Below are 22,777 nucleotides of genomic sequence, written 5' to 3' on the forward strand. Positions count from 1 at the left end.
GCATGGCTCAAGTAGAACTCAAGCCTGCAAGTGCAAAACCCTGAGTTCAACCCCAGTGTGACGAAGAGGAGGAAAAACAACAACAACAACAAAAAGGGTGCAGCTCCCCAACCCCTCCTCCTTTAGAAGGAATAGTGGGGACCAACCCCAGCTGTCTGTATAGGACCCCCCACCCCAGGGTATATTTAGTGACCAAGGGGAGCTTCTAGCCCTGAATTAGGGAAATTAATGTAAGGCAAGAGGCAAGAAGCTATGTTTGTTACCCTAGGCAGGGCCCCTTTGATGGTCCTTGCCAGAGAGGAGGACACTGCTGAGCCAGCCATGTACAACCCAAGACATTCAAAGCCTGCCAGCCTCTCTAGCTCCACCAGCCATTCTAGTCCAAACTCAAGGCACTATGGGACTGGCTCCTAGGCAAGACATCAGGAAGGAAGAGGTGAAGCCGCTTTCCCAGGGTGGTGTGTGTTGAGACAGGCTGTTCTCAGCTTCCTAATCCATCTGCTTAAGCCTCTGAGGGCTAGGATTACAGGTGTGTAGCACCATGCAGCTTTTTTAACTTTTGAAATGATTTATGATAGAATGTCCGTACAAACAATCTGCATCAGGCTGGGCGCCAGTGGCTCACACCTGTAATCCTTGTTACTCAGGAGGCTGAGATCTGAGGATTGTGGTTCAAAGCCAGCCTGGACACAAAAGTCCATGAAACTCTTATCTCCCAATTAACAACCAGAAAACCAGAAGTGACACTGTGGCTCAAGTGGTAGAGCACTAGCCTGGAGCTAAAAAGCTCAGGGACCAGCACCCAGACCCAGAGTTCAAGCCCCAAGACCAACACACAGAGACACATACACACACACACAATCTGCATCAGATGCCATAGTTACACACCTATAGTTTAATCCTCAGGCGACTCAGATACAAGGATCACTTGAGCCTAGTTCAGAGCCATACCAGATAAATACAGCAAGACCCTACCTGACTCAAAAAATATATATATTCATAAGGATGTCTAAAAGATTTCAGATTTCACTTAATTACTTTGTTTTGAAAAATACTTTAAAGTCTGAAAACCAAGCAAACGGAATTGAATGTGTTGGTTTAGTTTCTGGTAGATCATGGCTGGCTGGGTTGCCTGCTGTGAGAGGTTATTTACTTGCTCTTTACAAGTTATAAGGCCCTGAGGATGGGTGTGAGCTGGGAGTGCCATCAGGACAAGGAGACTCAAGGGACTTACATAGGGCCTATTTGCCAAGCTCTGGGGAGAGGTGGAGCCAAGCAGATGTGATCTCAATGTCACATCTGCCTCTTAGTCACAGAGTGACTCTGAGAGTCACTTGGCTTCATTTTCCTTATCTGTGAAAAAGTAAACTTCAGGGGCACTGTCAGCCCAACAGATGTGCCCAACAGCAAGTGCCTGTCCTCAGCAAAGGTCACAAAAGGCCACACCCCAGAATCTCCCAGAAGCCTCTAGAACCATTGAAGGCACTAACTCCCCATGTGTTGCCCATTAGCCACTGATAGGAAGGCTGGCACTTGATGAGAGAGGAAAATGAAAAGTGAGGTAGGGAGTGAGCCATCCCACCAATAACTACTGGGGTCCCAAAAGGCAGAGCTGTGAGGAAGCAGGGCCAGCCTGGCCGGAAGGTCATAGGGCTTGAAGCAGTGCACACACCAGGTCAGATACCCACTTTGAGTGGGGCTGGAACTGCAGACACCCACTCTGGTCTCAGAGCCTGGAGAAGGGGGCTGCAGGGGTGAGGCCCAGGCTCCTGCTGGGAGGCAGGAAAAGGATACCATGAACTGGAGAAGGGAGAGCAGGAATGCAGACTGGGCTTGAGCATTGAAATCTGGAGTGATTTCTAGCCAGAGACAGACCCTGTGTGATTAGAAGGGAGCCAGTCCTGCTGTGCATCCCCCCACATGGTGCCTCTGCAACACAGACATGGGCAACACAGAAATCATGTCTCCTGCCATCAGGTGACATTCCGACGACACCCCAACATAAAGGCACTTCCCGGCCAAGGCCCCAAGGCCTCCCTGGCCGTCCAGTTCCGACTAGCCTCTCCCACTGCCCAGGGCACTGTGCGCGCGCACACACACACGCACACACACACGCGCGCGCACACACACACACGCACACACACACGCACACACACGCGCGCGCGCGCACACACATGCATGCACACTTTAAGGACAAGTCTCTTTTCCACATAAAAGTTTGTTTTTTTATTGAACTCAAACGCAGGGGCACCCAAGCCCGAGAAGACAAGGCAGGCTGGGGTTTGGCACCGAGGCCCAGGCCCTGCTCCCCGCCCTACCTACCCTTCCACCGGCTCCTGACACAGCCGGGCTCTCAGCAGCTACCCATCTACGCTACCCAACTCTAAGGACGCCTCCCCCGCCCCCTGCCCTCCCCCCTCCCGGCCCAGCTCTCCGCCAGGCGCCCACCGAGGAGGGCACTGCTGACCGACCGAGGAGGGCACGGCCGACCGCTGCCCTTCCCGGTCTCCTCCCTCCGCCGCTGCTGCCGCCGTGGCCGCTGCCGCCGCCGTGGCCGCCGCCGCCCTCCTCCCGGTGCCCCCGCCCCTCGGCGAGCAGCCCGCGCATGCGCCGCCCTCAGCGCCGGCCGGCCGCGTGCGTCCGCTGGTGGCGGATGAGGTCGGAGCTCTGCGAGAAGGCCTTGCCGCAGTCGTCGCACTTGTAGGGCCGCTCCCCGCTGTGGACGCGGTGGTGCTGCAGCAGCGTGGACGAGCGGCAGAAGCCCTTGCCGCACACGGCGCAGCGGTAGGGCCGCTCGCCCGTGTGCGAGCGCTGGTGCTGGATGAGCGTGGACGAGCGGTTGAAGGTCTTGCCGCAGTCGGGGCAGCTGTAGGTGCGGCCCGGCAGGTGGGTGCGGGCGTGGATGGCCAGCACCGAGCTCTGGCCGAAGCGCTTGCCGCACTCCGGGCACTTGAAGGGCTTCTCGCGGGCGTGGCTGCGGGCGTGGGGGATGAGGGCCGAGCGCTGCGAGAAGCTCTTGCCGCAGATGCCACAGCTGAAGGGCCGCTGGCCGGTGTGCACGCGCTGGTGGCTCCGCAGGGACGAGTTCTGGCTGTAGCACTTGCCGCACTCGGGGCAGCTGTAGGGCCGCTCGTGGCTGTGGGTGCGCTGGTGCCGCAGGAGGTAGGAGCTGTCGCCAAAGGCCTTGCCACAGTGCGGGCACTTGTAGGGCTTCTGGCCCGAGTGGGTGCGCTGGTGCCGAAGCAGGTAAGAGCTGTCGGCGAAGGCCTTGCCGCAGCGGGGACACTTGTAGGGCCGCTCGCCGGTGTGCGTGCGCTGGTGCTTGATGAGGTCGGAGCTCTGGGAGAAGGCCTTGCTGCACACCTCACACTTGTAGGGTTTCTCCCCCGTGTGGATGCGCTGATGCTGGATCAAGGTGGAGCCTCGGCCGAAGCTCTTCCCGCAGATACCGCAGATGTTAGGCCGAGGGCCCTGCCCGCCCCTGGACCGGCCGCCCCGCCGCCCTGGACCCCGCAGGGTCCCTGTCAGACCCAGGGGGTTCTGAAGCATCTCGAACTGGGGCGTCGACAGCAGGGCCCCTGTGGGCATCTCAAAAGGTGGCCCTAGGGACAGAGGGCCTGTGGGCTGCTCCTCAAACCCCTGAGTGAAGGAGTCCAGGGGGTGAGCTCCCAGGGGGCCGCTTAAGGGGTTCTTTTCCTCCGGATTCAGACGTGTCTCCGTACCTTCCTGGAATTTAGAACTCTCAGCTTCCAACTCAGGGTTTTGCAATTTTAACTCGGGATTCTGAGGTTCGTCTCCAGCGTTCTGGGATTCATATCCCGGACTCGGAGATTTATATCTGGGACTTTGAGAGCCCAACTCAGGACTCTGGGACTCATAACCAGGACTCCTGGGTTCATAGCCAGGGCTCTTGGGATCATAGCCAGGGCTTTGGGGTTCATATCTAGGGCTCTGAGACTCAAACTCGGGACTCGGAGGGTCTGATTCAGGACTTCTGGGTGCAAACTCAGGGCTTGGGGGCACAAACCCAGGGCTTGGGGACTCAAACCCTGGGCTTTCAGGCTCAAACCTGGGGCTTTGGGATTCAAAGTCTGGGCTTTGTGGCTCAAACCCAGGGCTTTGGGGTTCAAGGCCAAATGGTATTTCTTCAACTTCATAGTCCCCATTGCCTTCTGGCTGAGAAATTTCCTCTTCCTCATTCTCAATCGTGTCGCCTGCAGGATCAAAGAATTACACAAAACCCAGAATTTATGGGTGTCTGGAAGACCCTTCGGTCCATTAGTTGCCACAAACCTCTTCTGCCCCCCCCCCCCGACCCTCCCCACACACAGAGCAGCGGGCCCTTGAGCAGGTGCTGAAATTCCCACCTCTTCCCAGCCCTCCTCCCAGTCCCCAAAGTCCAAGCCCCCCCTCCACCCCCTGCTCTCCCACGGACCACCGTCCCTTGTCCCACTCCCAGGTACGCTTCCCGCAGGGACAGTCCCTCACCTTTGAGGGACCCTTCGGGGCTCCCCATTCCGTCAGGACTTTGACCATCCCGAGGCTCGAAGCCCCACGGCGACTCCTCCCGCTCCATCCCAGCCAGCTCCCGGTGCAGCGGCGGTGGCGATGGCAGACGATCCTGCGACCCGGCCCTGGGTGCCGTGAGATCGGAGCCCTCGCCACTCGCCGGCTCAGCGCCGCCCGGGAGTCCCGGCCGCCCGGCCCCGGTCCCCGAGGCCGGACGTCTTGACCCCGGGCCTCTCCGGCCCGCCGGCCCCTCCCCTGCCCCGGCCCCGCCCCCCTCCCGAGGTCTCGGCTCGCCCCGCGGCCCGCACGGGTGCCCACGCGTCGTGGCCTCGGAGATGAGGGGCCTCACCGCTCGCCCGGCCGCCCTCGGCCACCGCTCCCGGCCCGAGACCCCGCCGGCTCGCCCCCCAACCTCGGGCTGGGCCGCGGCGCTCCGACCCCCTCCCCCTCACAGGAAGTGTCCGTCCGAGGCCAGGTCCCCCCGCTGGCTCGCGCCGCGGCCTCTCTAGGAGCGGCTGGAGGTGGAAACTCGTTGGCATTAACCCTGGACTGGATGGCCCCGGCGCTGGGGTGGGGGGACCCGGCGCCCCAGCGCAGATGGGGGGTTGGGGGGGCTGGATCGGTCTGCGTGCCTGTGTCCCGGGTCTCCTTCGGTCCCGAGGCGCGTCTGTCGACCGCCCAGACCCTGTGTCCGTCTGTGCGTGGGGCCAAGGGCGAGGCGACTAGCGAGACCAAGGTCAGCGGGCACGAGCGACGCTTCCCGGCGCCAGCGGGGGCGGTGTCTCCCTCCCCTCCCAGCCCTCCCCTCCGGAGCCTGCAGGTCAGCTCCGGCCGCTCCTCGGGAACCTTGGCGGGCTCCCCTTTGACCTAATAGACACTTTGGAGCCCGGAACCCCGTCGCTGAACTGCCCAGCACCTGAGAGCCCCCTCCGCCCCCTCCCTCCCTGCACCTCCCAATCTACCCCCCCCAACCCGGGAGGGCTGGGACTGTTGCCAAGGAGACAGCCCCGCCTCCCTCCCCTCCCCCTTTCCAGAGGCACCGCCTCTACATCCCAGTGAGATCAGCGATTGGCCAGTGGGAGCACAGGCCCCGCCCCCACGCGCGGCCCGGCGTTAACGGTCGCCAGGGAACGCGAGGCCCCTTTGTGATTGGCTGAGGGCGCTCAGGCTGGTTCCACCTCGCTCCTCCCGGAGGGGCTGTGGAAAGGAGCGGGGCGGAAGTGACAGGCCGCTCTCTTCTGGCTCGGCCAGGGCTTTCAAAACTTTTCCCGCGCCCGCTTGCCCTCCATTATGTTTCTCTGAAGAATAAAAGCCAAGGGATCTGAGGAAAGTGACCCTTCTTCCCCTGCTCCGCCCTTTTCTATTAACCTGCCTCTCACCCCCCCATCTGCCCCAAAGCCTGAGTTGTTGAACTCCATCTCTGGCTCTTGGATTTTTCTCGCTGTAAAGCACCATTAAGAGCCGGAGAAGGTGAAAGAAGAGTTCCAGAGGAGCGCAGAACAGAGAGGCGTCTGGATCTGAAGGTATCCAAGATCTCTCCTCCAGTCCCGTCGAGCTTGACCGAAGGCGCGTGGAGGAAGGGCCCCTGAGAACGCTGCCCCTGGAACACAATCGTCCGATCCTGCCCTTTTCCTACCCTGCATTCTGAAACAAGTTTGGTAGCATTCTTCACTGTTCATAACCAACTTCTGTGTGTGTAATATAGCAGCCTTGAATTGTGTGTTTTCTTGTTGCCTAAGAGTAGCTGGCTGGGAGAATGAAGAAATTACCTCAGAGAAATTACCTCAATAGAGTTTACCTGCCAGGCACAATAACCTGTAATCCCAGCACTCAAGGGGCTGAGTTCAAAGCTAGCCTAGATTACATATTGAGATCCTGCTTTAAACACCATAAAGGAAAAAAAAAAAACCCACAATGTCTGTTTATCCCAAAATTTTGTCCAGATCTCAGCTTCCTGAGTAGCTAGGATTACAAATGTAAGCCACTGGCATCCAGCACTTCAGAGGATTTTAATATCTATAGGGTCCCGGAACCAATCTTCCACAGACAGGGACATTTGTATTGGTCTAGTGCCTAGGGTTTAGCTTATGTGTGATGTGTATCCTATTCCTAAAAAAGACATACAAACCTATTAAGTTTAGATGGTCTTTAGAGTGCAGTTAATTTTTACCTTCCCTTTAAGTGCCTAGTAAAACTAGGAATAAGCAGTGTGATTATGGCTTATTCATTCTGGATGACCATTTGGACATTGCATCTGTGGCTGAGTCTCAAAAGATCTGTTACAGTGGAGAGCAAAAGTCTTTACTAGAAGTACTAATGTCAAGAAGTGAACAGCTAAGAATGGAATGGAGCTGAGGCTTCATGACCACAAAGATTGAATGGTGGAGATTTGAGTAAGGTGGATCTGGTTTCTGGGCCCTGGGCAAAGTCTTGCAAACTTCAAAGCATTTCCACTTTTAAGCAGTAATTCTCGCATCTTAAATTGGCAAGCTGAGGGCAGAGGCCACATCTGGCTGGAGCCGCAACTGAAAACTGGTGTTTCAAGCTGAGCTTCCCCCAGGCAGCCCTTGATCACTGGGCACTGGTGCAGGTGTCTGCTGTAAACTAGGGTAAAGGTAGCCCCAACTGCTGTGGCACCTCCTCCCCTCCATGTGCCTTCATGTTCAGGTGGCACAAAAGCCAGTCTTCCACAGAAAAGCTGAGGGTGAGATTGGGGGGGGGTGGCTGATGAAAATGTTCAGTACTTCACCAAAGCAAGTACCATTTCATTTCCTACCTCCTTAGAAGTCTGTCCAGGGGCTGGAGATGTACCTTATAGTAGAGTGCTTGCAGGCTGGGAGTTTGGCCTAGTGGAATGCTTGTCCAGCATGCACGAAGATCCGGGTTCAATTCCTCTGTACCTCCTACATATAAAAGCTGGAAGCAGTGCTGTGGCTCAAGGGGTAGAGTGCTAGGCTTGAGGAAAGCCCAAGGACAGTGCTCAGGCCCTGAGATTAAGCCCAGGACTGGCAAAAAAAAAAAGAAAAAAGAAAAAAAGTACTTGCCTAATATGTAAAAGGCTCTGGGTTCCACCCCCAACACTGTCAACAAACTACAAAGTGTTTTCAGGTTGACAAATAAGATTTCTTCCTCCCAAAGGAAGGCTGGACACAGGGTGACGCCTGGGTGACTAGCCAAGCCTGCCTGCACAGGTCAACAGGGGACAAAGCCCTTGCCACTCCTCTGACATATTGTCTCCACTAATCAAGGCAAAACAGACTGCTATGGCTGCTCACTGAAGCTGAACTCTGACCACAAAGGACTTCATGGTCAAGGGTAAATGGAGTTGCAAAGTGATAGGAAGGAACTCTGGGCAGAAACTGGGAACAGATGGAATGATCTTTGTTTATGGTGATGGATACCAAGAAAGTGAAGATGCGCTTTTGTCCACTATTGTTTTGTTTTGCTATGATTTACTGTGATTTAAACTCAGTTTCACACTTACAAGTACTCTACTTGAACCATACCACAGATGTAAAATTTGTTTGGTCTGCAACTCCCAGGCTGGCTTTTTTCTTGCATCATGGATCTGTCTCCCAAGCAGGGTCAGTATCTGGCTTTTTCTGGTGGGTTTTTTTTGTTTTTAAACTATTTTTTTTGTCTTTTCTTTTTTGGCACTGGGAATCGAACCCAGTACATTACACTTGCTAGGCAAGCGCATTGCCACTGAGCTACATCCCAGGCCAGTATCTGGCTTTTTCACAGGGACTAGGCAGAAACCTCCAGCACCCTGGTTCAGAGGTTGGAAAAGAACTTGTGATGTGACAGTAGTAAGGTTCCAGCATACCACCACACACTTGCAGTCCCAGTTTGGGAGGCTGAGTCAGGACCACTTGAATCTAGGAACTTGGGACCAGCTTAAGTAATACTGAAACCCTGTGTGTTTAAACCCTAGATGTCTTGTGGAGGTTGGGGGTGTCAGTTGTGGGGCTTGAACTCAAGACCAGAGTGCTGCTATCCCTGAGGTTTTTCATCCAAGACTAGTGCTCTACCACTTTGAGCCACAGTACTACTTCTGGTTTTCTAGTGGTTAACTGGAGATAAGTCTCATGGACCTTCCTGCCTCGGCTGGATTTGAACCTCAATCCTCATATTTTAGCCTCCAGAGTAGCTAGGATTATAGCTATGAGCCACCAGCACTCAGATAAATCCTAGAATTTTAAGTGTGTATGACCTTGGGAAGGTTGCATTACAAAAGGATGGGAAAGCTAGGATCTTCTCCAGGTCAAAATTCCAGAGGCAACTCCACTGCCTCGGTCTAAGATGATTAAGCAGGCCCAGACCCAGCACTCTCCAGGGAAGGCCCCCAGAAGACTAGAGGGCACTCCAGAGCCTTGCTATTGCCAGCTGAGAGTGGCATGTCTCCTAGCAGGTGTGTCCCTTGGATTGGTCTGGATGAGTCTACCCTGCCTGCCTCCTCTGGACTGTGAAATTTCTTTTTTCCCCAAGCAGTTCTGAGGATGAGATGAGCTGACAAAAGACGGTGTTACAAAAGTTGGAAGATTAGATACAAGCAAAGCTGAAACAAGGCTTGCTTTTACATCTTTCTTGCATCTATCACTTCGGAAAATCTCAGGGTTCAGTCCACAATGGGTGAGAAACCAGGAGTCCTGCACAGATGTGAATGTGGGGGAACAGAACTTTCAAGAAGGCCTGCTCTGTTCTATCAGAAACATGAGCTTATGACTCCCTCCTTGAGACTCTGATCTCCACCTAACCACCAAAAGGCCAGAAGTAGAGATGTGGTTCAAGTGGTAGAGTACTAGCTTTAAGCAAAAAATACTCAGCAACAGTGCCTAGGCCCTGAGTCTAAGTTCCAGGACTGGCACTAAAATAATTCACTTAATAGCTAGGAGCAGTGGTGCATACTTATAATCCCAGCACTTGAGAAATTAAGGGGATAGCCAGCCGAAGACACTGTGTAAGGACATACAGTCTCATGAAAACATCACTTCTTTGTTCTACTTTAAAATGCCTAAACGGGGGCCGGGAGTTTGGCCTAGTGGTTAAAGTGCTTGCCTAGCATGCACGAAGACCCGGGTTCGATTCCTCGGTACCACATACATAGAAAAAAGCCAGAAAATGGTGCTGAGGCTCCAGTGGTAGAGCTCTAGCCTTGAGAAAGTCCAAGGACAGTGCTCAGGCCCTGAGCTCAAGCCCAGGACTGGCAAAAAAAATAAAATAAAATAAAAATAAAAAATAAAATGCCTAAACGCCAGCTGTGAGAAATGGCAACTGAAACAAGATCAGGAGCTGATGTAGTCTTGGGTGGGGCCAGTATAAATGGGGAGCTAATTTGGCTGCTTGGCATCAGCTGTAATTTTTTTAAAGGGGGGGATGGGACAGCATGGCTTCGTGGCTTCATGCTTGCCTAGCATGCATGAAGCCCTGGGTTTGATTCCTCAGTACCACATACACAGAAAAAGCAAGAACTGGTGCTGTGACTCAAGTGGTAGAGCGCTAGCCATGAAAAAGTCCAAGGAAAGTGTCCAGGCCCTGAGCTCAAGACCCAGGACTGGCAAAACAAAAACAAACCTTTTTTTTTTTTTTGCCAGTCCTGGGGCTTGAACTCAGGGCCTGAACACTGTCCTTGGGCTTTCCTCAAGGCTAGAGCTCTACCACTTGAGCCACAGCACCACTTCCAGCCTTTCCTATGTGTGTGGTACCAAGCAATCGAACCCAGATTTTTGTGCATGCTAGGCAAGCACTCTACTGCTAGGCCAAACTCCCAGCCCTGCCTTTTTTCTTGAGCCAGTACGGGGACTTGAACTCAGGGCCTCACACTCTTGCTTAATATTTTTTGCTCTGCCACCTGAATCACACCTACACTTCTGGTTTTTTCCTGCTTAATTGGAAACAGGAGTGTCTGGGCTATGCCCAGGCTGGCTTCAAATCCCAATCCTCAAATTTCAGCCTCCTGAGTAGCTGGGACTACAGGTGTGAGCCACTGGCCATCTGATCCCCAAACTGTTTTCAAGAGAAAGCAGAAACTTGCCTCCCAAATGAAGTTAAGTTCTACCAGTGTTTCTTAGGTCACATCTATCTTGCAATGAGAATTCCTAGAGCCAGCGTCACAGCCCTGCCAACATCTCTTGATAGAAATTCTGCCATCTCCCAACAGGTCAGCCATGGAGGTTTATGACTCTGTGCCCATGTAGGACTTTAGGCAATGTCTAGATCTCCCCCACCAGCCCCCACGTGTTTTCTAAGGCCATGCCTTGCATTCCTGGAATATCTCTGGATAGTGCTGGAAGCCCACAGGTGGGTCCGGATCTCCCGGGTCAGGGGCTAGAGGCCTAGGGAACCTACTGGATTCTTGGCTCCCGCGGGTCCCAGCTTCAGGGCGATGGACCCACTGATGTTTGGCCATGGCTGATTTCTGGCCAAAGCATCTGCCACACTGAGGACAGGGATAAGGGCGCTCGCCACTGTGGGTCCGCCTGTGAGCTGCCATTTCTGAGCTCTGGCGGAAGCAGCGTCCACAGTCTGGGCATGGGTAGGGCTTTTCACCCGTGTGGGTGCGCATGTGCCGCCTAAGGTCCGACGCATGGGCGAAGGCTCGGCCACATTCAGCACAAGGAAAGGGGGTCAAGCCACTGTGCACCCTCTGGTGCTGGTGGAGGGCAGAGCTCTGGCTGAAGCGGCGGCCACAGTCGGCACAGCAGTAGGGCTTCTCGCCCGTGTGCACCCGCAGGTGCGTGTTGAGGGCGGAGCGCTGCGTGAAGGCCCGGCCACAGTCAGGGCAGCGGTGGGGCCGGTCCCCTCGATGGATGGCCCGGTGCTTGCTCAGGGAGGAGGCCCGGCCAAAGCCCTTGTTGCAGTCTGGGCAGTGGAAGGGCTTCTCTCCGCTGTGGGTATAGAGATGCTCCACTAGTGTGGAGCGCCAGGCGAAACTCTTGCCACACACGTAACAGCCATGACGCTGGTCTGCTCGGAGGACAGAGGGGTGGGTCCGGAGTGGGGGACGACCCCGGTGAGTTGCTTTGGACAGTGCTGCCGAGCCCTGAGGGAGCCCAGTAGAAGCGAATCCCAGACCCTGCATCCCCAGTGGCCGAGGGTCCGTAGAAAATGTTTCCTGCAGTGATTTCATTGGATCGCTTCCTTGTGTCTCTTCCTTGTTTCTATCTGCCAGGCAATAGGAGATACACTCAGACTCTGATTTAGCCTGGTCCCCAAACTCCACATCCCTATGTGGTGACAGGCTTGCCAGATATAACCACCTCTGACATCCAAGGCTGCCCCTTGGAGTGAGTGAGGCTGTGTTGGGTGAATGGGTGGATGGGAGGCAGTTTGTGACCTAGATCGTGCTGGATGTGTGAACGCTACAGGAGGCAGGAATGGAAGAATAAAAGGCATATGACTGAACCAGTCACTCTCATGCTAGCTCCTCAGGAGGCTGAAATCTGAGGACTGTGGTTCACAGCCAGCCTGAGCAGGAAAAATCAAAAAGTCAGAAGTGGAGCAGTTGCTCAAGTGGTAGAACACCAGCCTTTAGCACAAAAGCTCAGAGACAGCAGTTAGGTCCTGAGTTCAAGCCACAGGATCAGCACCAAAAAATAAATAAAAAGTATGGCTGCCAAGTCCACCAGACGTGCAAAGTCTGACAGGCAAAACTGAAGAAACCAGTATTATCAGAGAAAGGAAACCACAACACAGAAGGTGGCAGAAGGGCCAGAATGATAATGTGGAGCTGGCCAGGCACACATGGTTAAGAAAACCTCTGAGGGTCATCACCAGGGGGCAGACAATGCCCCATGGGTAAATAATACTTCACCTAGATCCGTGCCCGCCTGACACCTGGCCACCTCCGGGTCCTGGGCATCCAAACCCCACAGTTCAGCCTCTTCCTCTACCCAGGAGATGAGCGCCGGCTTGGTGCCTCCGCTTCCTGGGGAAAAGAACACCAAACCAACGCTGAGGCAGCTGCCCGCACCTAGGTTCCCCCACACATGCTCCACGTGCAGGACCCGGGGTGTGGGGGGGGCGTGGGCCCAGGCCCGGGGACATGCCGGGGGGGGGGAGGCGTGGGCCCAGGCCCGGGGACGTGCCGGGGGGGGGCGTGGGCCCAGGCCCGGGGACGTGCCGGGGGGGGGGCGTGGGCCCAGGCCCGGGGCTCCGGCGGGCGGGCCGGGCCTCACCGAGCGCGCCCAGGTGGCCGTAGGTCTCCCGCATCACGTCCCGGTACAGGGCCCTCTGTGCGGGGCGCAGACAGCCCCACTCCTCGGGGGAGAAGTACACGGCCACGTCCGCGAAGCTCACGGTCCCGGGCTTCCTGCACGGGGGACGTGCTCCGCTGGGCTCTCGGGTGGGGATCAGGGCCAGAGGCGGCGCCATGGTTACCGGCCGCCCGCCCCCCCCCGGGTCTCTGGTTCTCGGGGTGCCCGGCACTCAAGAACCCCTGCCAGCCCGGGGCCCGGCGGCCTCGCGTCAGGACTACGAGGCTGGGCGCCGCCTCTGGAGGGCCCACGAGAACGGATGAAAAGGGAGAGCCGACGGCGGAGGACGGGACATCAGAACCGGAAGATGGCGGCGACGCGGCTTCTCCGACCTCCGACCTCCGACCTTTGCCCCTTACGTAGCCGTGCGCGGGGCGACGCCGCTTCGGGAGCTCCCGGGTGGCTTTTGTCTTGCTGCCCTCATCCAAAATGGCCGCCGCGGCGACACGCGCCAGTCGAGCCCCGCGCCGGCCCGCGGACGAGGAGCCCGCGGTGTCCATGCCGCCGGGGTTCAGGTCGGGACGTGCAGGCTGGCCTTGAACACATCCCCCTTTCTGCCTCAGCCTCTCTTCCCTCCTTTCGCTCAAGGCTAGCACGCTCACCGCGGGAGCCACAGCTCCACCTCCACCTTTTTCTGTGGGTCATTGGACAGAAGAGTCCCGTGGACTTTCCTGCCCAGGCTGGCTTCGAACTACGATCCTCGGATTTCCACCTCCTGAGTAGCTAGGATGACAGTGCCGGGGTTGCAGGTGTAGCTCACCACTCTCCACACTGTCAGTGTGACGGGGTGGAGTAGAGACCAGAAGGCCTTCTCACTGTGAGTGTGAGGGTAGGGGAGACTGGACAGAGAACATGTAGTACAGGCTGAAACCTCTTTTTGCCACTAGAACAGGCCCCGTTTCTCTGCTGGGTGAATGTCCGACAATCACAGGATTTGGCTAGACTCAAACCGAACTCTTGCAGACATTCAGTGTAGCAACTCACTTGCTCAGCCTGAGGCAGGGGAGGAAAGGAAAATCACTTTCTCTTAAGTATTCCCTGACCAGGGTCTTGATCTCATCTATCACCCCATCCACCCCCTGAAACCTCCCTCCCACATGTCTTCAAACTCATCCTGTCTGAGGCAGGAGACTTGGCAATTTTCTTGAGCTGGCTGTCAGTCACCACACTTGGCACACTTCCTGGGAAGAGCTGCATTGTCACTGCAGGTGTGGTGTCTTAACTGAAGTTCTTAATCTTTGCCTCCTGGCAAAGGCTTTCTTTGGACTTCAGTCTGACAACCTCCAAGCTGTTTGATGCTTCTAGGAAAGCTGGGCAAACAGTTAATCACAGCCATAAAGGGAAGAGAAGAGGAAAAACAAAACAAAAACTTGGAAAGCGTTTTGGGAAACCTAGGGAAGAACATTTACCACCTGAGGCACCTCCCTGTCATCCCAGCACTCAAGAAAGGCAGAAAGATCAGGAGTTCCAGGCCAGCCAGATCTATATAGAAGAAAAAAAACAAACATCTATACAATGATTTTTTTTTAAACTGTGTGTGTGTGTGTGTGTGTGTGTGTTTCTTTTCTGGTACTGGCAATTGAACTGAGAGCATCACTTTGCCACTGAATGACATCCAGCCTTATATTTTCTTAAACTGTACTGGGAAGCCGAGTATCGGTAATTCATGCCTATAATCCTACTGTTCAGGAGGCTGAGCTCAGAAGATTGCTATTCAAAACCAGAAAAGGCAGGAAAGCTAGAATTGGAGCTGTGGCTCTAGCGGTAGAGCACTATCCTTGAGCAGAAGCAGCTAAGGCCTTGAGTTCAAACCTCAGGACCAGCTAGGCATGGAGACATGTCTGCTAGGTATGTTCTGTGTGCAGCATACATTGTTGAACCAAGATATAAGTTTCTAAATTGAAGGAAAGCTACAGCTGATACAACTTCCACTTACATAAGTTTTCAGATTTTCTGTATAATGTTTAGGACTGGAATCAGACAAGACCAGGAGGCATTTAGCATATGGGGCATTAGGGCTCCAGGAGGAAGTTTTTGGAGGCCACTGGAGGAGTTTGACAAAGGAAACTGATCTGGGTGGAATCGGGGTAAGCCGACTCACCATGGGGACAAGAACGAGAGAGAATCAGGCAGGAGGGATCGCTAGGTTCACATCTTGTAACCTCTTCCTTCTGGGTTCTGGGTTCAGGCCCTGCCCTTTCCCAGTGTTTAAGACGAGGACGAAGAGGTCCTCCGCTCTGGGCGGTGGCGCCCAGGAGTCAAGGACGGTGCATTGAGGCGAGGACGCTCTAGGATGGGGAGAAAGGTGGTTGCAGAGCTCTGTGGTCGTGGGCCCAGAATATGCTGGGTCACCGGGCATGCTTTGCGTGGTAGAGAAAACGTTTTGATGGCTCAGATGTTCTGCCTCGAAGCTGTCTGCTGTTGCTTTTTAAATGACCTGGAGGGGAGGGTGGGGGGAGGTGCTTCTTGCCCATAGTTAAGATGGCCACAGATGCTTCTGCATCCCAGCTCAGAGTGACATTAGACGCCTAAATATATATATATTTGTTTATATAATATATATTTGTTTATATAATATATATCTTATATATTATTTATATATTGCAAATTTGTTTTGCTTTTTTTTAAACAAGGTATTAATGAATAATCATCTGTGCCTCATACCTTATTCTTTATTAACCAGTCTCCCTCCCTTTCTCTCTCCTTTTGCGCCGAGGATGGAACAGAGGGCTTTGTCTGTCTTGACAAAGCTATTCGATATTTCCACACAGGTGCTTGCTTTAGCTGAAGACACTGGGCAAATAACTTTTCTGTCCCTTAAGGTTCAAGGTCATCTTGCAGAAGAGAAAAGGTAAAGCCTGGATGTTACCCAAGATCAAACCAGTTCAGAGCCCTAAATGCCTTGTCTACCTGTCCTGCACTGCCTCCTGCAGGCCAGTTTCAGAAAAGACATGGCAAACATTTCCACTGTGCTGACCTCTGTTGACCATGTAAAAGCTAGACTTTTTTCATTTATTCAGATATGATTACATAATACATTACATGAGTTACTACATGACAGGACCTGTGGCCTTGTTTCACAGGAAGGATAAGGGGAGGATTACAGTGTGATTTAAGATAAACAGCATAGGTTTCAGGGTTGGAGGCTTGACTCAGGTGGTAGGTGGTAGAACACCAGCCAATGAGCAAAGAATAAGAATAAAGGAAAAACTCTCCGTCCTCTTGCCTCAGACTCCCCTGAATGCTGGGATCACCGGAATGTAAAGAGACCACAGCCTGCTATGGCTTCATTTTCAGAGTAAAGCCAGGCACCAACTTTGCTGGGGTGCTCAGATTGCCCTCACTGGGACAGATCGATTCATACTTCTTGATCTCCAACCCAAGTTGTCTGCCCAGACCTGACTTCTCAGGGGAGGTGATAGAAAAACCTGGGCTTGTCTATCCCGTGTCCATATCTAGCCTTGTGGCCACATAGTAGTGAACAACACTTCCTTTATCTGAATCTCAGTTTCCTCACTGGCAAAATGGCTGCTGTTATCCATGCCCTGCCTTGGAAACTTCTTTCCTTGTTTTCCTCGACTCCATCCCCTCATCCACCCCCTCTCCTCTTTTTCCTCTTCCTCCTTCTTTTCTTCTACTTTGTGCCAGTACTAGAGGCTTTAACTCAGGTCCTGGATGCTGTCCCTTAGCTTTTTCACTCAAGGATGGTTCTCTACCATTTGAACCACAGCTCCACTTGTGTTTTTGGGTTTTTTGATGGTTAATCAGAGATGAGTTTTACAGATTTCCCTGCCCAGGCTGGCTTTAAACTGGGATCTTTAGCTCTCAGGCTCTTGAGGAGTTAAGATTACAGATGTGAGCCTTTGGTGTCAGGAGGCAAAGGCTTCTTTACATTTTTCTACACAGGGGCCTTGTGGATGCTAAGCATTCACTCTGCCACTGAGCTACATTCCTAGGTTCCTTGTGTGTGTGTGTGTGTGTGTGTGTGTGTGTGTGTGTGTGTGTGTGTGTGTGTGCCAGTCCCAGGGCTTAAACTCAAGGCCCGGACACTGTCCTTGACCATTGTTTTTAAACCAGTACTGGGGCTTGAACTCGGGGTCTGAGCTCTGTCCTTAGACACTTTGTTTAAGGCTAGCTCTGCTACTCTTGAACCACAGCATCAGTTCCAGCTTTTTCTGTGTGTGTGTGGTACCAAGGAATCAAACCCAGGGCTTCATACATGCTAGGCAAGCACTCTACCACTAGGCTATACTCCCAGCCCCTCTCCTTGACCTTTCTTTGCTCTAGACTGGTGCTCCATGACTTGAGCCAGTGACACTTCTGGATTTTCCTGAATATATGGTACCAAGGAATTGAACCCATGGTTTCATGCATGCTAGGCAAGCATGAAACCACTAAGCCACACTCCTGGCCCCCCCTTGATTCCCTTTATACTTTATTTTATTTATTTATTTATGTTTGCCAGTCCTGGGGCTTGAACTCAGGGGCGTGGGCACTGTCCTTGGACACTTTTTGCTCAAGGCTAGTGCTCTGCCACCAGAGCCACAGCGTCATTTCCGACCTGTTCTGTGTATGCGGTGCTGAGGATTCAAACCCAGGGCTTCAAGCATGGGTGAGCACTTTGCCCCTGGGCTATACTCCTGGCCCTCCCTTCTAAAGTGTAAAATATGGACAGTAATTCATTCAACAAATGTTTATTGAACATTTACTATGTCATACATATTATCATTTCAGACTTCACAGCACCTTCTGAGGTAGATATTATAATCTTCCTTTCACAGGTGAAAGAACTGAGGCTCAGGGAAGCCACGTGACTTACCAGGAATGCATTAGTCGGGGAGACTCAGTGTTGTCACATGCATCTGTACCTCAACAAGCTGTCCAGTTTCCTGCTGATGACAAGTAGTCAAGGCAGGACCGTGCCCTGCCTCAGCCCCTCCACATAGCTGGTTTCCCTTCATCACTTACTTCCGAGTGGATCTCCTTTCCAAACAGGATGCTCTTTCACAGATGATGTAAAGGTGTCAGTGATATAAATTGTTGGAGCAATACTAAGGAAAAGTTCAGTATTTCTCCCTTCCTTGCTTTCTTCCTTTCTTTTCCTTCCTCCCTCCCTCCCTCTTTCCTTTCCTTCCTTCCTTCCTGTTCCTTTCTTCCTTTCTTTGGTGGTACTAACGATGGAATCAAGAATAAGTTAGCACTTTACCACTGGGCTACAACCCCAGCCCTTGGTTTTCGGAGGGACAGAGTATCACTCTGTAAGCTAGCCTGGCCTGGAAGTGGTGATTCTCCTGCCTCAGTGCTGGGATAGGATCCAAAATGTGCACCATTATATTGAGTTGGTTTGTTATTGTTATTGGGGTGTGTGTGTGTGTGTGTGTGTGTGTGTGTGTAAACTGAAAGACAGGGGAGGTAAGGGGATGTCAAGTTAAATCTACTTGTATCTTTACAGGCACTTTTCTTTTTACAAATGTGGAAACTTGAGGAATCCCTTAGGAATCCCCAAGGAATGAACTTTAGTTCCCAAGTCCCTGTCTGCGGGAGGGAGCCCCTCCTGCTGGGCTAGGTGGGTCTAAGGTGCCCAAGCCAGGCTTGGCTCCCACCGGCCTCAGATTCAGCTGCATTCCTCGAAGATGTCCGGATAGTGCCGGAAGAGCACAGGTGGGTCCCGGTCTCCACGGACTGGGGCCCGAGGCACAGCCCGGATTCCAGGCCTGCGACCCCGCCGGCCCCCGGAACAGGAGCGGTGGATCCATTGATGTGCCTCCACAGCGAACTTTCTCTTGAAGCGCATGCCGCACTCCGGGCAGGGGAATGGCCGCTCGCCAGAGTGCATGCGTCGATGGCTGACCAGCAGCGAAGGGTAGGTGAAGCGGCGGCCACAGTCGGTACACACATGGCGCCGCTGGCAGGCCTGAGTCTCCACCCCGGGCACTGCCGCGGGGGGTTGTCCACTGGAGGCCTGGTCCCGGGCATCTCTCCCAGGCTGTGTGCTAGCTGACCTCTTGCTAGCCTTTGAGTCAAGTTTGTGTTTAGCCAGCTGTTTAGGCTTCTCCTTCCCAGGCCCCTTGGCTTCTCGCCTTTCCGTGGGCTCCCCTTCCTTCTGGTTTGAAGCGGCATCTGGGAAATGAGAAGAAATTATACTTTGGTCAAATGGGGACCATGACATTTAAGTTCCCAGAGGCTTTGGGAGAATTAACTACGTAGGTGTGTGTTTGTTAAGCAGTTTATTAACAACAGTTACTAGTATGGCTGCTTCTTCCTTTTTTGGGGGGTAAGACAGACAAAGAAACATATGTGCCTTAGATTCACTGCAAGGATAGTGAAAAGAAAGAGAGCCACAAGCCAACACTTGGGCATTTCCACTTTGATATTTTTCCTGGCTTGAGAAATGAAAATTGCAGGGCCTGGAGTTTGGCCTAGTGGTAGAGTGCTTGCCTAGCATGCAGGAAGACCCAGGTTCGATTCCTCAATACCACATTCGTAGATAAAGCTGGAAGTGTTGCTGAGGCTCAAGTGGTAGAGCTCTAGCCTTGAGAAAGCCCAAGGACAGTGCTCAGGCCCTGAGCTCAAGCCCAGGACTGGCAAAAAAAGAAAAAGAAAATGGCAGTCATGAAGTCACTTCCATTCTTTGTGTGAGTGTGTGTGTGTGTGTGTGTGTGTTACTAGGGTTTTAATTCAGGACCTGGGCACTGTCTCATAGCTCTCTCAATGCTGGTGCTCTACCACTTTAGCCATAGCTTCATTTCTACCTTTTTGGTGGTTAACTGGAGATTAAGAGTCTCACAAAGCCAAGCACCAGTGGCTCATCCCTGTAATCCTTGCTATTCAGGAGGCTGATATCTGAGGGTCCTTCCTGGTTCAAAGCCAGCCAGGGCGGGAAAAGCCCATGAAACTCTTACCTCTAATTAATCACAGAAAAAGCTGGAAGTGGCTCTGAGGCTCAAGTGATAGAGCATGAGCCTTAAGCAAAAAGGAGCTCTGGGGAAGTGCCCAGGTCCTGTTACGGCCCCAGGACCAACCAAAATTAAGGTCTGGCTTGAATTGGGATCCTCAGATGTTGGCCTTTTGAATAGCTAAGATTACAGACATGAGCCAACAGTGCCTAGCTCTTGGGGGACATTTTTAGTTCTGGGAAGAGAATGAGTGATGTTTTCTTTCAGAGACACCCAGGAAATTTAAGTTTTAGTTTTCAGCTCTTGATCTACTCTGGTCTCAGCGTATGACTACTGTCACAAGTCCTGAAAACTTGGTTCTAGTTTGGCTTTCTTTCTTTCAAGTACCCAAAGTCGTTTGGATCTTTAATTTTCTTTAGGGATGTTGGAAATTGGGGGCCCTGAAAGAAAACTGCTAAACAGGAAACTCCAGACAACCAAGTTTGGGGTGTGTGTGTGCAGGGGGGAGCGGGACCCCTTGGAACAGCCCCTCACCTCGCAGAGCTCCTCCCAGGTTCTCCCCCTCCTCAGGATCCTGAGCGGCGGGGTTCCAAGCCTCGCTCTCCCCTTCCATCCAAGAAATGAGAGCTGGTTTGGGGCCAGGGAGTCCTGGGAGAAAATAGGGGATCACAATGCCGGTTTGAATTTTGCATCCCCTGCCGGGGTGAGGGCACCTCCTCTGAATGCATGCTCCACCTGAGCAGGGTCTGCAACGCTCTGGCGGGGTGGAAAGACTCCCGAGGGGTACCTGGAGCCCTGGGCATGGGAGGCGGCTCGTGCTGTGGGTGGAATGGCGCGGGATTAGGGCTCGCGAGCCACTCGTGCCCTGTGGGCCCGCGTGAGGGAGGAGGGGGCTCTGGCCCGGGGCCTCACCGAGCGCGCCCAGGTGGCCGTAGGTCTCCCGCATCACGTCCCGGTACAGGGCCCTCTGTGCGGGGCGCAGACAGCCCCACTCCTCGGGGGAGAAGTACACGGCCACGTCCGCGAAGCTCACGGTCCCGGGCTTCCCGTAACCCGGCCGCAGCTGCCCGGGCCCCGGCGCCAGGAGCGGGGCGGGAGGCGGCGCCATCGGGCCCCGTCCCCGGGACCACCGCCGGGGCCCCCCCTCGGGGCTCCGGCCTCAGCGCTCGCCGTCCTCGGGAAGGGCGGCCCCGGCCCAGGCTCCGCCCAGCCTCGACGTCGGGACGCCGCCGGCGCGGAGAACCCAAGTCCAGGACTGGCAGCTGGGGACGCGGGAGATCCGGTGGGGAGAAAGAAAGCTCCTGGAGGTCTTCATGGCCGTTAGGACCGGGACACCCCCCCGCCAGCCCCCGTTAAAGGGCCCGGAAGGCGCCTTCAGAAAACATGGCGACCAGCCGGCTTCAGTGGCCACTGGTCGTGGTTCAGGGGCTCGTGTGTGTGAGAATATCAAACATGGCTTCTTTTGTCTTAGCGGCCCGCCCGCTTCAAGAGATTCCCCCCCACCCCCGCCCCACGCCCTTTCTCGCAAGTTGTCGGTGGGTCTGGAAGTCCTGGACACCTTCCTGCCTTCAAGAAAGATGGACGTGCCCGCAGCGTCCCTCGGCCCCTCGCTCTCCTGTGATTGGCTGGAACCGCGGAAGACGCTGTGCGCTGATTGGTTCCCGGCCGTCGCGGTGGGCGGGGCGGGGCGCGTTTGAAAAGACTTCCCCGGTGTCCGCCCTCCCTGCGGGCTCCGCGACCTGGGGTCCTGCGGGCCCAGGGGCGGGGCGGGAGCTCGGCTCCCGAGAGGCAGCTGCGAAAAGCGACGGTACCGGGGCTTGAACTCAAGAGACCAGGCACTTTCAGCTCAAGGCAAGCGCTCAGTCACTCGAGCCGCAGCTCAGGTTTTGGCTTTTTGAGGGGTGGTTAATTGGAGATGTCTCCCGAAAGGGTGGCGTAGGCGTGAGCCACCGGCCCCAGGACCTCTGTCTCAACCCTTGAGAATGCTGGAAGATTTGTGTAAAATGTTGAGAGGAGGGATATAGCTGTGTTTAGACTACAAAGGCAAATTAGGTGACCTTATACCTGTCAAATTTTATCTCGAACAATCCTCTGAAGTTACCATCAGCTCCATTATGAGAGAGTAATGTGGAATCATGGGCTTACTAGCTACACAGCAGGCGGAGGCTAAGTTTGTTTGGAGTTCAGGTCTTCTAGTTCAGGAGAAGCTATGTAGCGAAATAAAAACACACAATTCCCAACAGTAATCGCTTTTTGAACGATGGGGTCTAGAGAGGCAGCCATTTGTTCAGGAAGGTTTTTTGTTTATTTGCTTTGCCAGTCCTGGGGTTTGAACTCGGGACCTGAGCACTGTCCTTAGGCTTTTTCAAGTATAGATCTCTACCACTTGAGCTACTTCTGAGCACCACTTCTGGCTTTTTCTATGTATGTGGTACTGAGGAATCGAACCCTGGTCTTCGTGCATGCTAGGCAAGCACTCTAGCACTAGGCCAAACTCCCGGCCCCTGTTGAGGGAGTTTTGAGTCAGCACTAGTCTTGGCTTGCAGACACCCTTAGTCCCACCTGTGTGGAAGTGTTTATTCCTTCAAGTTTCCTCTTCACAAGTAAGGTACTAAATAGGAAGGCCACAGTGAAGCATTACAGTAAAATTACACTGAAACAAGATACTGGCTTTTCACATCCATAATCCTAGCTACTCAGGGGTGTTTTGCTTCGAAGCCAAACCAGAAAAGTCTGTGAGACAACATCTCCAAATCAGCAAAAAAGACAGAACCAGGGTATGAGGTTTAAGAGGAAGAACACAAGTGGTGAGCAAGGGAAAAAATTAGAAAGAAGAGACTATGCTTTGATTCCAGTTCTAATTGCAAATAACTAACTCTTAAACAAACAAAAAGTTCCTCAGCATTGTTTTTCCGGTTGTTTTGGCCTAAGAAGTCATCTTGATTCAATAGATACAGAATCCAGAGACCACAGGGAGGGAAAAAGATATGCCAACAATTCCCTCAAACAATAGAGAAACCAGATCTGAAGGGTATTACATTTCATACTTTTGTGTACTCTGTGCAGCCAGCACAAGGGTTCCCCACTTGAAGACACTATCCCTATAGTCACCCTAAG

At 53.6% G+C, this 22,777-nt stretch overlaps 3 protein-coding genes and 1 long non-coding RNA gene across 6 annotated transcripts; 1 reads left to right on the forward strand and 3 right to left on the reverse strand.

Annotated features, from left to right (window-relative positions):
• Positions 1–2,552: 2,552 nt before the first annotated feature.
• Znf768 (zinc finger protein 768) lies at positions 2,553–5,135 on the reverse strand. Of its 2 annotated transcripts, none has more exons than XM_090358005.1 (2): positions 4,859–5,135; positions 2,553–4,214 (listed from the first exon to the last, which is right to left on the reverse strand). In XM_090358005.1, exons 1-2 carry the CDS (start codon positions 5,046–5,048, stop codon positions 2,617–2,619), a joined length of 1,788 nt encoding a protein of 595 aa, XP_090214131.1. In that variant the 5' UTR covers positions 5,049–5,135; the 3' UTR covers positions 2,553–2,616. The 2 variants fall into 2 exon arrangements, with proteins under 2 accessions (XP_090214131.1, XP_090214132.1); XM_090358006.1 differs by lacking the exon at positions 4,859–5,135 and adding an exon at positions 4,489–4,776.
• LOC150046223 (uncharacterized) lies at positions 5,008–6,190 on the forward strand. The gene is made up of 2 exons (XR_016539648.1): positions 5,008–5,245; positions 5,959–6,190. It is a non-coding gene; the product is annotated as an uncharacterized LOC150046223 (long non-coding RNA).
• Positions 6,191–10,097: 3,907 nt separating this feature from the next.
• On the reverse strand, positions 10,098–13,098 carry LOC150046224 (uncharacterized). The gene is made up of 4 exons (XM_090358009.1): positions 12,687–13,098; positions 12,329–12,436; positions 11,846–11,861; positions 10,098–11,669 (listed from the first exon to the last, which is right to left on the reverse strand). The coding sequence occupies exons 1-4, from the start codon at positions 12,880–12,882 to the stop codon at positions 10,754–10,756; spliced, it is 1,236 nt and encodes a 411-aa protein (XP_090214135.1). The 5' UTR covers positions 12,883–13,098; the 3' UTR covers positions 10,098–10,753.
• Positions 13,099–18,124: 5,026 nt separating this feature from the next.
• Znf688 (zinc finger protein 688) lies at positions 18,125–21,121 on the reverse strand. Of its 2 annotated transcripts, XM_090358007.1 has the most exons (3): positions 20,573–21,121; positions 20,195–20,308; positions 18,125–18,884 (listed from the first exon to the last, which is right to left on the reverse strand). In XM_090358007.1, the coding sequence occupies exons 1-3, from the start codon at positions 20,766–20,768 to the stop codon at positions 18,379–18,381; spliced, it is 816 nt and encodes a 271-aa protein (XP_090214133.1). In that variant the 5' UTR covers positions 20,769–21,121; the 3' UTR covers positions 18,125–18,378. The 2 variants fall into 2 exon arrangements, with proteins under 2 accessions (XP_090214133.1, XP_090214134.1); XM_090358008.1 differs by lacking the exon at positions 20,195–20,308.
• Positions 21,122–22,777: the final 1,656 nt, after the last annotated feature.

This window comes from Megascapheus bottae, chromosome 25, assembly GCF_031878675.1.
Source record: "Megascapheus bottae isolate mThoBot1 chromosome 25, mThoBot2.hap1, whole genome shotgun sequence".
NCBI classification, from domain to species: domain Eukaryota; kingdom Metazoa; phylum Chordata; class Mammalia; order Rodentia; family Geomyidae; genus Megascapheus; species Megascapheus bottae.

Bases quoted from the DNA above. Each gene is read 5' to 3' on its own strand.
- Znf688 (XM_090358007.1), bottom strand. From the start codon at position 20,768: ATGGCGCCGCCTCCCGCCCCGCTCCTGGCGCCGGGGCCCGGGCAGCTG. The intron at 20,309-20,572 runs GTGAGGCCCCGG...ATTTTCTCCCAG, and splicing joins CGGCCACCTGGGCGCGCTCG to GACTCCCTGGCCCCAAACCA. The intron at 18,885-20,194 runs GTGAGGGGCTGT...CTCATTTCCCAG, and splicing joins CCTGGGAGGAGCTCTGCGAG to ATGCCGCTTCAAACCAGAAG.
- Znf768 (XM_090358005.1), bottom strand. From the start codon at position 5,048: ATGCCAACGAGTTTCCACCTCCAGCCGCTCCTAGAGAGGCCGCGGCGC. The intron at 4,215-4,858 runs GTGAGGCCCCTC...TTGATCCTGCAG, and splicing joins CGAGGGCGGCCGGGCGAGCG to GCGACACGATTGAGAATGAG.
- LOC150046224 (XM_090358009.1), bottom strand. From the start codon at position 12,882: ATGGCGCCGCCTCTGGCCCTGATCCCCACCCGAGAGCCCAGCGGAGCA. The intron at 12,437-12,686 runs GTGAGGCCCGGC...TCTTTTCCCCAG, and splicing joins CGGCCACCTGGGCGCGCTCG to GAAGCGGAGGCACCAAGCCG.